Source organism: Ostrea edulis, chromosome 1, assembly GCF_947568905.1.
Source record: "Ostrea edulis chromosome 1, xbOstEdul1.1, whole genome shotgun sequence".
NCBI lineage: Eukaryota > Metazoa > Mollusca > Bivalvia > Ostreida > Ostreidae > Ostrea > Ostrea edulis.
In genome coordinates, this window is record NC_079164.1 from 20,595,102 (window position 1) to 20,609,425 (window position 14,324).

At 33.6% G+C, this 14,324-nt stretch overlaps 1 protein-coding gene across 1 annotated transcript; it reads right to left on the reverse strand.

Moving 5' to 3' along the window:
* Positions 1 to 3,700: 3,700 nt before the first annotated feature.
* Positions 3,701 to 14,321, reverse strand: LOC125663629 (putative uncharacterized protein DDB_G0289963). The gene is made up of 2 exons (XM_048895923.2): positions 13,846 to 14,321; positions 3,701 to 5,764 (listed from the first exon to the last, which is right to left on the reverse strand). The coding sequence occupies exons 1-2, from the start codon at positions 14,036 to 14,038 to the stop codon at positions 5,100 to 5,102; spliced, it is 858 nt and encodes a 285-aa protein (XP_048751880.1). The 5' UTR covers positions 14,039 to 14,321; the 3' UTR covers positions 3,701 to 5,099.
* Between the last annotated feature and the right edge of the window lie 3 nt (positions 14,322 to 14,324).

The following is a 14,324-nucleotide window of genomic DNA, read 5'->3' on the forward strand; positions in this document are numbered from 1 at the left end:
CAAAAGATAGATAAGTTTTTAAAAAAAAAAAACCCCAGTGACTAAAATATTATATCGAGGTGTATATATAATATAGGCGCAATAACACCTTTAGGAAAGGCATATGCCGTTTGGAAAGGCGTAATAACACCTTTTTTCGCGTAATTGCGCCTTCCTTTCGGGTGATAACATCCTTCTTTTAGGGTTATAACGTCTTTTTTTCCGCGTAATTACGCCTTTTTTCGCGTAATAACGCCTTTTTTCGCGTAATTACGCCTTCTTTAAGGGTTATAACACCTTTCAATCTGCGTTATTATGCCTCTCTATTTATTTTCCCCTTGGTTTGATCCTAATAGACTTTCGTATGCTGTCGCCTGGGTGCGGATCCAGTAATATATACTTATCACTGACAGGAAAGTTGCTAGGAAACATTGTGTCATACATAACCCGATAGTTTATCCTATCTTCATCAACATCATCTTTTTAATACTCGTACAAGTTAGAAGAACAAAGAAGGTATTGTACGTCTCATGTTAATTTCCCTAAAGGTGTTGCATGAAAGATCGAAAAATCTAAGTTATTCAAATATATGATAAAACCAATTGGAGCGTATGTCTTTATTCAATATGTTTTGAAAATAAGTTTAAAAGACGTGTATTGACAAAATTAGCCAAACTATTTCGAGTTTAAAACAAGTAATAAACGATTTACATGCATGATTTTTAACGTTAAAATGGAGAGGTATCCCCGAATTTCAGTAAAACTGCCTCTGTGAAACAAAATAAATTTAGCATGAACATGTTCTTCGAGTTTTCCTCTAAAATACTGTCGCTTTGAAATTTTGTTTCACGATGGCATTTTTTGTAAATTTAAAAAAAATCGAAACGACATCACTGGTATTATTTTCAACTTCACCTGTACGTTAATTTTCCATAGTAATGTATGGTCTGCTGCGTGGTTCAGTGAATAAGGTCGTCGACTTTTATGTTTTCTATTTTTAAAACGACCGGGTTCGACTCCCTCACGAACATATTATTTTTTTATTTTTTTCCATCTATTTTTTTATTTTCTTAATTAAAACACGCTTCTAGTTTTTATAAATGTTTCATGTCAAATCTCTGTTTATTACCATGTGCCGAGTTTGAAATAAGCTTCCATTGAACCTGGACACTGTTTAGTGATTTTTAATTTTTAAAATCCTCTCCAGAACCAGCGGTCCAATTTCAATCAAACTTGGTACAAATCATACTTGGGTGAAAAGGGATTCAAGTTTGTTCAAATGAAGGCCTATACCTCATTCAGTGATGAGATATGACAAAAATGCAAAAATACAGTTTGGTCATTTAAAAATCTTCTCAAGAACCACTGGGCCAGAAAAGTTCAAATCTAGGTGGCAGCTTCCCGACATAGTGCAGATTTGAGTTTGTTAAAATCATGGCTCCTGGGGGTAGGTTGGAGCCACAAAAGGGATTCAAATTTTTACATGCCAATATATATCTAAAATCTTTTCAAGAACTACTGGGCCAGACAAGTTCAAATTTATATATATATATTCACCATCATCTTCACAATGAATTTCAAAAATTTCGTGCCTAGTATAAATATACAACCAGGTTTTCTTCCACTTACCCAGATATGTATAAGATTTTTAATAGGCCAATTCTAACCAAACTTTGTACAAAGCATTCAAGCTTGTTCAAATAAAGAGCGAATATATACGGAAAATCTTCCCAAAAACCACTGAGTCAGAAAAGTGGAAATTTACATGAAAGCTTCCTGATATAAAGTAGATTCAAGATTGTTCAAATCATGATCCCCGAGGGTAGGGTTGGGACACAATAAGGGATCGAAGTTGTATTAAGATATATTGGGATTTTTTAAAACAATCTTCATCTCAAGAAACACTGGGTCAGAAAAGTTGAAATTTACCTGAAAGCTTCCTGACATAGAGTAGATTAAAAAAAATTCGAATCATGGTCCCCGGGAGAAGATGGGCCACAATAGGGGATCAAAGTTATCAATACGGATATATATATATATATATAGGAAATACTTTTAAAATATCTCTTTACCTACTTTTAAGTAAAAATTTTATCAATTCGATATGTCCTGAAATATTTAAGGTAAATCTTCCATATCTTCTACATCAATTTGTTATTACCTTTAATTTCATATCATGTCATTTGACCTTGAACTGAGTTTGACCTACTTTAAGAAAACATAACTTAGTAAAGTATATCAGGAACTATTTTAGGTAAGTATTTGTAAAGATTCTACAGGGCGAGATATTGAGACACAATGGTCTTTGATATTTTGACCTTGGAGTTTGACCTGACCTATTCAATATATTTCATGAACTATTTAAGGTAGGGCTTTCATATTTTGTATATAAATTTTTCTTTACAGCAAGACCTTGTTATACTTTAGTATAACAAGCTCCAACAAATTCAGAGTTCAAGGTCAAATGACATGATATGAAATGAAAGGTCATAACAAATTGATGTAGAAGGGCCAAGTTGGCTCATGTGAGCTATTTGGTCCACGGGCCTTTTGTTTAGATCTTACTACAACCTGTACCTTTACAGGTTTCAGTCATACCAAATAGACAGCGATTATGAAGACGTTCCATAGTGCTCAGTGAACTCTCAATCCAATTTTAATTATCCAAATAAAAATCAATTGCATCTATTTGTAAATTCCCAATTTTATTTTTTAAAGTAAACGTTTTCAAAATTATGTATCAAGTTTTGTTTTTGGTAATTATGTTATAAATACTTAACTTTTACTATCTCTTAAGCCAATCAACTTTGCTTTTAACCTTAAAGTTTCTTTGTAATTTTTTTTCTTTTAATATATATTTTATTTATGTATTTTACTCTGCAACTAATTATATAAAACGCTTTATACTTATCGTATAATAATGATAATAATTTTCGTCCAATGTTGGAAAAATCAAATGTTGTATTCACCTTGAAGGCACGTGCAGGTGAACATAGCGTTCTAAATTTGGGGGGGGGGAGTATTTATTTATTTATTTTTTTTTTTTGTTGGTTTCTCTGCCATTCAGAAAAATCGGGAGTTAGCTACAGCCTGTAGTTCAAGGGCTATTGACAAGTTTTGTGGTTTTACCAGACGAAGATACAACCCTGACAAATGCCTAAAATCATGGCGAGATAAAACATAAAACACATGGTTTACATGACTGAACTACGAGTTTTCAAACGTTCCTAATATAATGATCACAATTATTATCGAGTCCAATAGGTTTGAAAGAAGTAGCTGTCATTTGCGTATACATATAATGGGGTCACATCAAGTCAAACTTTGTATGATACCAGCCCCAATGGCCCTAGTAGCCAGTTCCTAAGTTCTGAATTATTCAATCATATACACATGCAATAAAACATCTATTGGCATTTTCTCAGTCCAAACAATGCTTTACCGTATCATCGACCTTCTAACCCTCTAAATACAATATCCATCTCCACCCCCGGTGAATATTGTATTTTGATATCGTATTGACTTAAAAAATGTCAATAAATGCACACATTTTTTGTAAACCCCCCCCCCCCCCCCCCCCCAGTATTTTTAAACATTTTATTACCTTTCGTACCGAACGTTACCATAAGAAATTTAGAAGGCCTATATGAATATTTTTGCGTAATCCATAAAGATTATCTTTACAGAAAAATATATCTGCATGGAAATAATAAGAATGTAATGAATTATCATACTATTTTATTATAGGGTGATATATTGAAACAAAATATTAAAAATAGCAGATTTGTATGTTAATCATCGTACTTGAAATCATCGCTTCAAGGTTACATCAAGAACAGAGACTCATGAAAAGGTAAATAAAACAATTAAATACTAAAATCATTGAATCAACTTAAATGTAAGAAAGGCATGTGATACATGTACAGTAGCAAAATGAAAATATATAAGCAAAAATGAAAATGGTCATGCTTCGTGGGCGTGTGCAAATGGCATTGTAGATTAATCCGGGTCCACTTAATCCAATTTATATACTTAACAATATTCAGTACAAATCACGCCCACACCGTGTTATGGGTTATCCAAATCAGTGCGCCTCCTATCGAATTTTGTAGTGTGGACCCGGCACTTACATTCAACTTCCAACCTTCATGTAATAGCATTCAAAACACATTTACTGTCATTTTTATAAAATTATATTATTTTTTAAAAATTCTAGAAGACCAATAATCATACAAAACCCGACATTATCTATTGGACAATAATTAACCTACACCATCAAAACCAGTAATAAGTTTTCAATTGCACTGCATACGGAAACCATATACAATACTACAAAAATGATTTTGCTGATACAATTAGCCCTTGGCCGTCAGTGAACAACAGAAAAACTGCAACAACTGAGGTATTTTTGTCTTGAGAGAGTGGTACATGCACAGAGGTTAAGGATTTGAAGATTTATCTATTTGTACAACGAGAATAAGCCTATCATTCTAACACTAAATAATCAAATATACTATTACTCAGTGGAGATTAATTTCCACAAAACTGCAACAGAACAATATTTACATTGTAAAAAGTGTCTTCATACCAAAACTATCGATTGTTAACTTTTTATATACATCACATATAAACTTAATTTGGGGAAAGGAATTTTTTTTTAAATAATCAAGATTTTATCATGTGAATTCTATTACATGGTGGTCATGAAATCAAATATTATGCAATGTGTTGAAACAAGTAGGACTACAATACACACAAATGACTAGGAAACATAGTAGTAATTAATAATAAAACTAAATTCCGCATGAATGGGTCTCATTGAGCACTGATGACACAAGACTACATGTATATGGAAAAATGGCATTTAGTAATTGGAGTAAACAATATCCTATAAAATTTTAACAGAAAGCTTACACAATATTTAGTACGTTTAGATTGTCTTATAAATTTAAATCCATGTTCTGTATATAAAAGAAAGAAAGTTTTCATACTCCCACTAACTTCAGAATTATCACATGCATGAATAATGAACGAGAACATGCGTACATTTCAGAATTCATGAAAATGACATGCATTGTTTTACTATGGAATATTAATAAATTAACGATAACATGAGAACATCAACACTCCACCATAGCTAGCCCTGAATTTGACCCAGCTGGTGCCAGACTTTTTAATGTGCTGAAGTCCGAGATAGCGTGACTATCGTTCCTAGTAGCCGTTCGGGGTTCCTTGGTCTCTATCCCTGAGTCTTCTGTCACTGGCGTGCCGTTTTTGTAGTTAGCCGCCCAGCCTAGTCCTTTTGCTTGAGCTGCTGCTAAGTATCTTTTTCTTCTGTTAATTTTGTATAATTTAATTCTCTCTTCCTCTTCGTCTGACCCATCAGCCGGATTGTCCCATCTTAGACTCTCGTTCTTACTCACGCTTGCATTGGAAGAAAAGTCATTGTTCTTTCTTGATTTAGCACCAAATTGATATCCCGTTTTCAAAGTATTGTTGATATTTGTTCTGTATTTATTGTTTTTGGAGATTATGCTCCTCTGTTTTGTAAGCATAGCGGAAGAATGGTCCTTTATTGGATGTTCTTTGAGAGGTTCATGTGATTTGGAAGGCTTTATGGTGATGGACGAAGCACTAATTTGAAGATCTGAGGCCGGTGCTTTCTTAACAACGATTCCCACGGCAGTTGAAGCATCTTCCAGTCTGTTTTGAGAAACATTCGCTGTACGGTTTGGTCCTCCTTTAGAACTTTCCTGGCATGCATGTGAAGAATCCGAATCTACTCCTACAATAGTAGATAGTAGTAAATGAATTTCATTGATGTAAAGTTTGTTACATGTTATAGTCACTTATCACCCCGCCATCTCATGTCTCGGGGATCAATGTTTTACACGTTTATATCTAACGATTAAAATCCCAATGGAGTCAATAGTTTAAAAGTCTGACGAATTCTGGAGCCGTGTATGATATGAGATTACCAATATAAAGTGCGTGTTAATAGTACATTTAGAGATAGCTATCAGCACAGTTTTATACAACACAGAGAAGCAATACCTAATATCACATAAATTATTTGGAACTAAAAGTAAGTTGGTTTTTTTTGGGGGGAGGGGTAACTTATTTTCAAGAAAATGATATTTTCAGAAATTCTACTAGCAAATTACAATAATTACTACCGTGTATTTTTCAGTTCATTGTTGATAACGACAAATTTTGGGAGCAATAAATTTCATTATCTACAATGTATGATGCATTAGAATGAACTTTTTCGATTACTAGTATGTAGAATGGTTCGGAGAGAAAACAATCGCAAAGTGGTTTCCAAACAATGGAGAAATAAAGAAATTGATTGATGTTTTCCGGCACACTCAACAATTTTTCAGTTATCCGGTGGCGCCCAGTTTTAATTGGTGGAGGAGAGAATCCAGATACAATGTACCTGGGAAGAGACCACCGACCTTCCGAAAGTAAACGGGAAATTAATCATTTGCAGAAAAAGTGGGGATCAATCTCATAACTCCTGTAAAGAATACAAAAGTAAAAGCAGGGCAAACATGGAACTGAAACGGTCTAACAATTGGTATGAAATACGACAGACAGAATTCGATCTAATGACAGGTCAATTAAATATAATGACCAAAGAAATTGCGAAATGTCCACTTTAAACGAGACCGTTGAAACCCCTGTAGTATCGACTTATTTGTCAGTAGCCTGCCTCAAATTAAAAATTGATCATAAGCAGAACATGATCTCGCGTATCGAATCAGTTTAAAGACGTAAACACCATATGTAAGTGATAATGTAATATTGCTAAATAAATATTATAGGAAGCTGAAGTCATCCCGTTTGTCATAAAGTTGTGTTGTTAGTTTAGCGTTAACATCTTTGTTCAATAAAATATCTAAGTATGAAGCAGATGTGAAAGACTCTGTTGTGTCTTTTATTTCGAGTTCACTGGAATATATCGAATCGACATATGAATGAAAATGAGCAAGATTAATACTAAGGCAAAATGTCGTCAGTATATCTAAATGTCGAGTTGAAGCCCACAGCGAAAGATTTCTTTTTCTTCTGATGTAGTTTTAAGCTTTTGAATAAACTTTGCCTCATAAAAATGCCCCAGATCAGATAATATATGAGCACGATTCATGCCCATTTCAACAATTTATCAACTTGTCCAACAATACTCAAGTCTACTGTATTTAGTTTGAGGGACAATTATAGAAAACTTTTCTAGCAAATTTATCATCCTAAAAAGTTTTTTAAAAATCGGAAATAGATTTAAATCTCATTTAAAATTCATAAATCAATTCGCTGAGGCAATGGAATTTAGATCCCGCAATGTTGATATAAAATGGAAATTTATGGAAGAGATAAAACATATTAACAAGGCACGTTCTGCTGTCTAAGCTATATATGTAAAGAGATGTAAACAGGTCTCATAATTCATGATTCATAAACGAGCGCAAGTACATGTACGTTAAACAAAGACTAACCACGTATCTCGGTCAAAAACAAAAAGGAATTCGGCAAACTAAATGCTAAGTTGTACCTCAAATTAATCTTAACTTTAAACAAAATTTTTTAACTTCCATCAGGGCTAGACGCGTATTTACCTTTACATAATAATACTCTTATAATGCAACCTTTAATCTGGGGAGATGGGCGGAAACAGAGAGCAATGTGTCAAAGAGTAAAAGGTTCTTGCGCAAGTTCAGACTTACAGATTCACTAGAAGTGTGTGACTACTGACATTGGACATCTAAAATATAAATGAGCACAGTCCATATAAGTACTGTAACCCCACCCACCCACCCCCCCGGTAACTAAAGATTCCAGTCTCAACCATGCAATCTCTTGTACTATTTACCTTGACTATAGTTATGTGTAGTTTGAATGGAAAGATGCCTAGTAAATCCTATCTGATTCTGTCTCTCTGTAGGGCCTGTTCACTACTCTAGGATTTGTTAGTACATTCAATTTTGTTTTGTTTTCTTTAAAAAGCTTAACGAAGTTTAATTTTTCATAAATACATAAAAAGAGGCTCTCCAACTCCAGTTGTGTAAATATCTTAAGAGTGCGAACTTGAAACTGTCAGCTAATAAAAAAAAACCTGTATATATTTGCTGATGCATTGACTTTCTATTTCAAGATCATTTCTTCATCGAAATAGAATGGCGAGGTGGGAGATTATTTGTGGTTTTAATTCAATCAACTTGTCTTTCATCTAAATGGGCTGAAAGTGGCATGGCTTTTGATAAGAAATTTAACCCGTTTAAACACTATGTAAATTTTAACTACCCTTATAATAGATATGTGTTGAAAGATTAAATCTGGTGAAAGTTTAATCCAGCCAAAATGCAAATCTTCTCTAATATCCAAATTCTGTATAAACAGATTCATACCCCAGTACAAAGTTCCAGCCTAATTATAAATAAACTCTGCTTTAATTTTCGAAACCTGTATACAAATGTTGATTTATACAACAGTTTAGAAAATTTGAATTGTTCAATTAGGCAAGTCTTGTATGTGCAATATATGCTGTGAGCCTACAGAAAACACAATCTTTTAGCAGTCTACTACAAAAGTTTGTGATACAGCTGTGAGTTGAAACACTTTTACCTTTGTTTTTGCAAGCTACTCGACTTTTACATACATGTGAAATGGGGATTTGGTCCTAACACATTTTAATAAAAACTTAAAGTACATACACTATACAAAAAATAACAATTGCTGACAGTTTTAAACCCCTACAACTCGGAAACCATTCACAAATACAGACCTGCCAAACAACCACTCTGTTAAGTCATGACACAGTCAAATTCATCTAGTGGTAATACTCCTTATCATTCAATGTCATCAGTCCCAGTATTCACCTCAATAGTGTGTTTATGGCCACTCCACCAGAGAACAAGGCTGTAATTTTTGGTGCATTGTTTTAGACCTGGTGGGAGGCAGACCAGGTGACTGACACCGACCTTTGTCCTTCATTTTAATGGGCAACAAAAAATGTTTGGGATCATTATGGAGCATATTGTACTACTCTCCATTGCTACATGTAGTTGGTGCAAGTATCAACTTATTAAAGGGATATACACAATCTAACATGTTGTTTCTCGGTCACCATAGTCATTTTTTGTATACTTTACTAATTGTGTTCTTAGTGATGCTGTTTCAATGCATTTATTCCTTAATAAAAGCATTAACAAATTAAATTAATTACAAAATGTCTAGGTTGTCTGTATTATGGGGAGTTATGCAAACAACTTAGCTTAAATTCAGTAATATTAGCCGCAAAATATGTTTAGGAGAAAGTTTTCAAGTTTACACAACTTTATCTACACCAAGTGTAAAAGTAAAACAAATTGCCCAGTACAAGAATGGCATTGCAAAGTCTTGTACATTAATATTCATATCAATCTTACATACCCATGCATACACTATGCTGCAATTTTAATGGTTTTTTTTTATCTTTCAAGTGATATAAATCTTAATTATCTGCTCAAATCTTTACACATTACAATTCAGAACATGACACATAAAAGGCAGAACGATCCAGGTTATATCAAATTCTCCAGACAGGCAATAAGTCATTTCATGCAGTGTTTACTTATAAAAGGGAATTGTATTTTATTCAAAGTGTTTACCACACTCTATACAGATTCAAATACGCTCTCTGATCTGGAAAATCAATTTTATGTACATTGTTGGCAAAACATATCCTATTGTCAAAACATTTAATAAGATTTTCTGCTTGATAAGTTTTCTTTTCCTGTTTAAAATATAAAGCATATTACATTTGAAAGAAGAGACTTTAATGCATTTCTCTGTATAGTTGTAAATGGCTTTAGAATATCAAATAAAGGAATGCTACACAAATTATTGAATTAGTAGATTTATTAGCAAATGTCATATTTCAATTAATATTCTTTCTGTGTGAAAAGGGATTAAGGATATAAGAGTTCAATATTTTGCATGATATTATATTTTTTTACCGGTCACAATATCTCAATAATGTGCAATCTTAGCCAGCATTTTCCATCTTCATGTGAAGATCACAATCTAGTTTGAAGTTTCTTTGGTTACATTCTAACTTAAGTGTTAAAGTTATGCCACAACAATATATTACACAGCCTGCTTACCTATACAAATTTTCTCACTCTATTCACTATTCAAAAGGTTTCAACATGTTTTCTTTCAAGAATTACAGCAGGTGAAATTGAGGTCAAACCATATATATATGTAAACAAATCCTGCATTGACAAAAAAAAAACCCCACTTTTCTAATTCTGTCCCGTAAATATTTTGTTATGAATATCAATTACATTGTAATGAAATTTGTCTCATTTTCTTCTTAGATTTTTACTCCTGTAAAACATTCAATATCCCCTTGCGAATTCTAGATATAAGGTTTTATTCCCCATTAATTGTCTGAAGAGGCATTAAAGCCAAAAGCGCTAATAGTGAAATGTTATTCGAGTTTTGTGTTTCTTGACTTTTATTATTGGATATATATATATATATATATATATATATATATATATATATATATAAGCCATAGTATTGACTTCAAATTGTTGTGCACAGCTATTCTATAAAAATTCTAAATTGTAAATCATAAAATACTGTAATTTAAGCACAATTGTATTTATGCCCATTTCTAGAATGCTAAATTTTATTGAGCCACTTGTACATTGCAGATACTAATCACATGATATACTCCATGTACTTCCACCTATGCCATCCTAAGCCAACCCTTAGGTTTGGTGAATAAGAGATGCTCCATACAGTCCAGGACCTTTGATATAAACCTAGAATCCACTCACTATGCAGGTTACTCTACATCTATATACCATGCTGACAGGAAAGTCAACATACTATTATTTCATCTTGTAAGATTACAAAATTACAGCATACTGATATTCAATTTCACAGCTTGCCTTCTTGGTCTCCAGATTTGTTACAGAGCAACAGGACAACCAGTAACACTACCATCAAAATAAAACCTAATTATTTTACTGCCTCTACCTCGATACAGTCCTAAACCTTATGCAACAAGTTAGTTTTGATCCTTATGCAATAAGACAGTGTTGAATCTTACACAATAAGGCACCCCTGAATCTCATACAATAAAACAATCCTGAACATTATACAGTGAAGTCAGCCCTGATGTTCATACAACAAGGCAACCCTGAACTTATTGAACAAGACATCCTAAACCTTACACAATAAGATGCACAGTCTTGAACTTAAACAACAGACAACCCTGAACCATATACATTAAGGCTGTCCTGAATCTCATACAACAATTAAGGCAGCCCTGAACCTTATACAACAAGGCAGTCCTGAACCTTATATAATAATTAAGGCGGTCCTGTACATTCATTCAGTAGCTGCTGTTTCAGCATTTCCATTTGCTTGTTTTATCTCTGTTGCTAAGGGGGAACTCTTTATATGATTACAGATATTCATGTTGATTGATTGTATATTGTTTTAAACGTCCCTATCGAGAATTTTTCACTCATATGGAGAAGTCACAATTGCTGGTGAAGGGCTGCAAAATTTAGGCCTATGTTAAGGGCGCTTATGGTCACTGAGCAGGGGGAGATCTTTATCGTGCCACACCTGCTGTGACATGGGACCTCGGGTTTTGTGGTCTCATCTGAAGGACCGCCCCATCTAGTTGCCTCTTACGACAGCAAAATAATCATTGTTTTTGTCCCTGTCTGACCAACTGCAATGCATTTCAATAACTGATAGGATTAACATATTGTTTTATGTCTGTAGAATGTAAAGCATTGTGATGTCTTCTTTCTTTAGATAAAAAAGTAATAATGTCTGCCTACCTACCAACTAGGGGTGAAACGATGCATCGCAATGCGGCCGAATCGCAATGTAGAGGTCTCGATTCGATGTTCGATTTATTCCGGGTCTGTTTCGATTCGATACGGTTCTAGAATCTTAGCATACATTGTTTTTGATAACACGGTTTCTGATTGTCCAATGGAATTGAAAATTGCCCAATCAACGTACGAGTAAACTTTGCTGTACCAAAATGGACACAGTCGAGTTGAAAAATGCACCCCCAATGTATAAATCCTGGGTATGGTGACAGTTTGGCTTTAGGACAAGTGATAAGAATGTTGCTTTATGTTAAACGCTTTTATATTATGTAGAATTTATTTGCAGAGAGCAATAAATACAATAAACATAAAAAAAATCTAAGCATTTTAAAGAATTTGGAACATGCTATTGTATCGAATTGAAAATCATCGAATCGAGACTAAAGTATCGAAAATCAAATCGAATCGAGAAGGTACTGTATCGTTTCATCCCTACTACCAACCAAAACTCAATACAGAGTAATTAGATATATAACAAATATAGAGCAATAAAGTGATTCTTGTTTATAATTTTCTTATTTAATCCTGGTATAACTCAGTAGCACCTGTCTTCTTGATGTAAAAATTTATAATTACAAAATCATTCTATGGGGTTATTTGAAACCAGAAAAAAGAACGTATTGGCAAAACAGGTCATGTCATATTTGAAGTTGTTTTACATTAAGTCTTGATAACTTTTCCATGCAAGTCCACAAGGCAACCAATGATAGCCAGCAAAGCTTTGGGCAACTAGCCAAATTAGCTCTACTGACCAATGCAAGTAAACAAAGGAAATTTGGATGGTCAGCTATACATTTATCTAGAATGTTTTGCATATCCCATCTCTGAAATTAGCCACTGGTCCAAAGACCATGGCCAAGAAAATTGACCTTAAGCTTCTAACAATATTACATTCATAATTTCAAGTATTCTTAAACTGAAGTCTTTTCAAAATTCTTTCCAAAATTGAAGACAAAAACATACAAAGTAATACACTGATCAATTTGGGCCAGTACATTTATCTAAGGTCATGATGGTCTACTAAATAGTCCAATACGCAAGACCAACTGCTTACTCTTATGTGCCTGTGTTCAGAATTATAAATCATACTCAACATGGACTAAAATTGCAAAGAAAATTTTTCAGGATAAATGGTTTTAAAATGTAACATGAATCAACACTTTCTGATATAATGTATACTTATAATTTATCAATACAATGTGGTATTTCTTCCACGTAAAAGTCTAGAAATAAAAATAACACAGACGACAGAAATTACATCAGATCAAATTCAACATTTTAGGATGTGCAACCAGACAGTCATCGCAGCGTTCAAATCACAACTTGGAGGTCGTGAGTTTGAGACTCGCTCCTGCCTTGGCCACGTCAAACCCAAGACGTAAACATAGGTTATGAATACTCCCTCGCCAAATGCTCACCATCTAGAAGTGAAAATAACAGGTCTTTTTTGCTATGACTTAAAAACAGAGGACCCATGTTGAGTCAGACATTGACATGTTAACAAACCCTCACAGCTATAAGGCCCCGAGAGCTAAGCAAAGGTCTAAATTTGTGTTAATTCACCAACAGCTGCTAACATCTCAAAATTGGTGGAAATTTTTTGAAGCGATGCAAAGCAAACAAAACATAACAATGTAGTCTAAATATTGAAAGGAAATAATACATTTCTTTGACGACCAGTTTCTCTTCATAAAATTTGAAACTTCTTGAAATTTAGAGCCAGATATTTTGCTCTCACTTTTTAAATTATAAACTCAAACATCTGTGCCTCAAGAAGTTTCAATGACACCCATATATACATGTTAAAACATTGAATGAGTTTGATAGTTTAAAGTTATAATTCAAATTAGATCAGAAATATGTAATACCTTTAAAAAAAAAAGAAACTTTCATATGAAAAAAGTAGTGAAACGTTTGGCCGTTTTGGTACTTCCAATTCAATATACTTATCAAATCCTATTACCTTGCGTGTTATCCAAAGCACCGAGTCCTTCGATTTCTAAAATATCTGGGCTCTGGTCACTGTCCTTATTATCGGACTTATTTGCAGACTTCCTGTTTTTCTTTTTCTTCTTGCTATTGTTTTTGTTATTGTTTTTATCATTTGACGCCCCATTCTTTTTAGAGGATTTCTTTGACGTTTGTTTATTATCCATTCCTGTGAATATTTTCTTGTCCGTAATCGACCGGTTTACGCATACGATGTAAACTACGCATCCGCGTTTTTCAATAACACCGAATATTTAGTAAGCATTCCTCTGTTCAAAAGTAACATCACATTTCGTAGAACTAAGGCACCAAAACACTCTACATACTAAAAACATAACAGAAAGCTTCTGAATTTTCTCTTTGTTGGAACATTTACAGGAAATATTCAGCGGAAGTTGTGGTGGGATATTTTGGTTACCAGGACGTATCCCACAATTCACCTGCGGGGTTAGG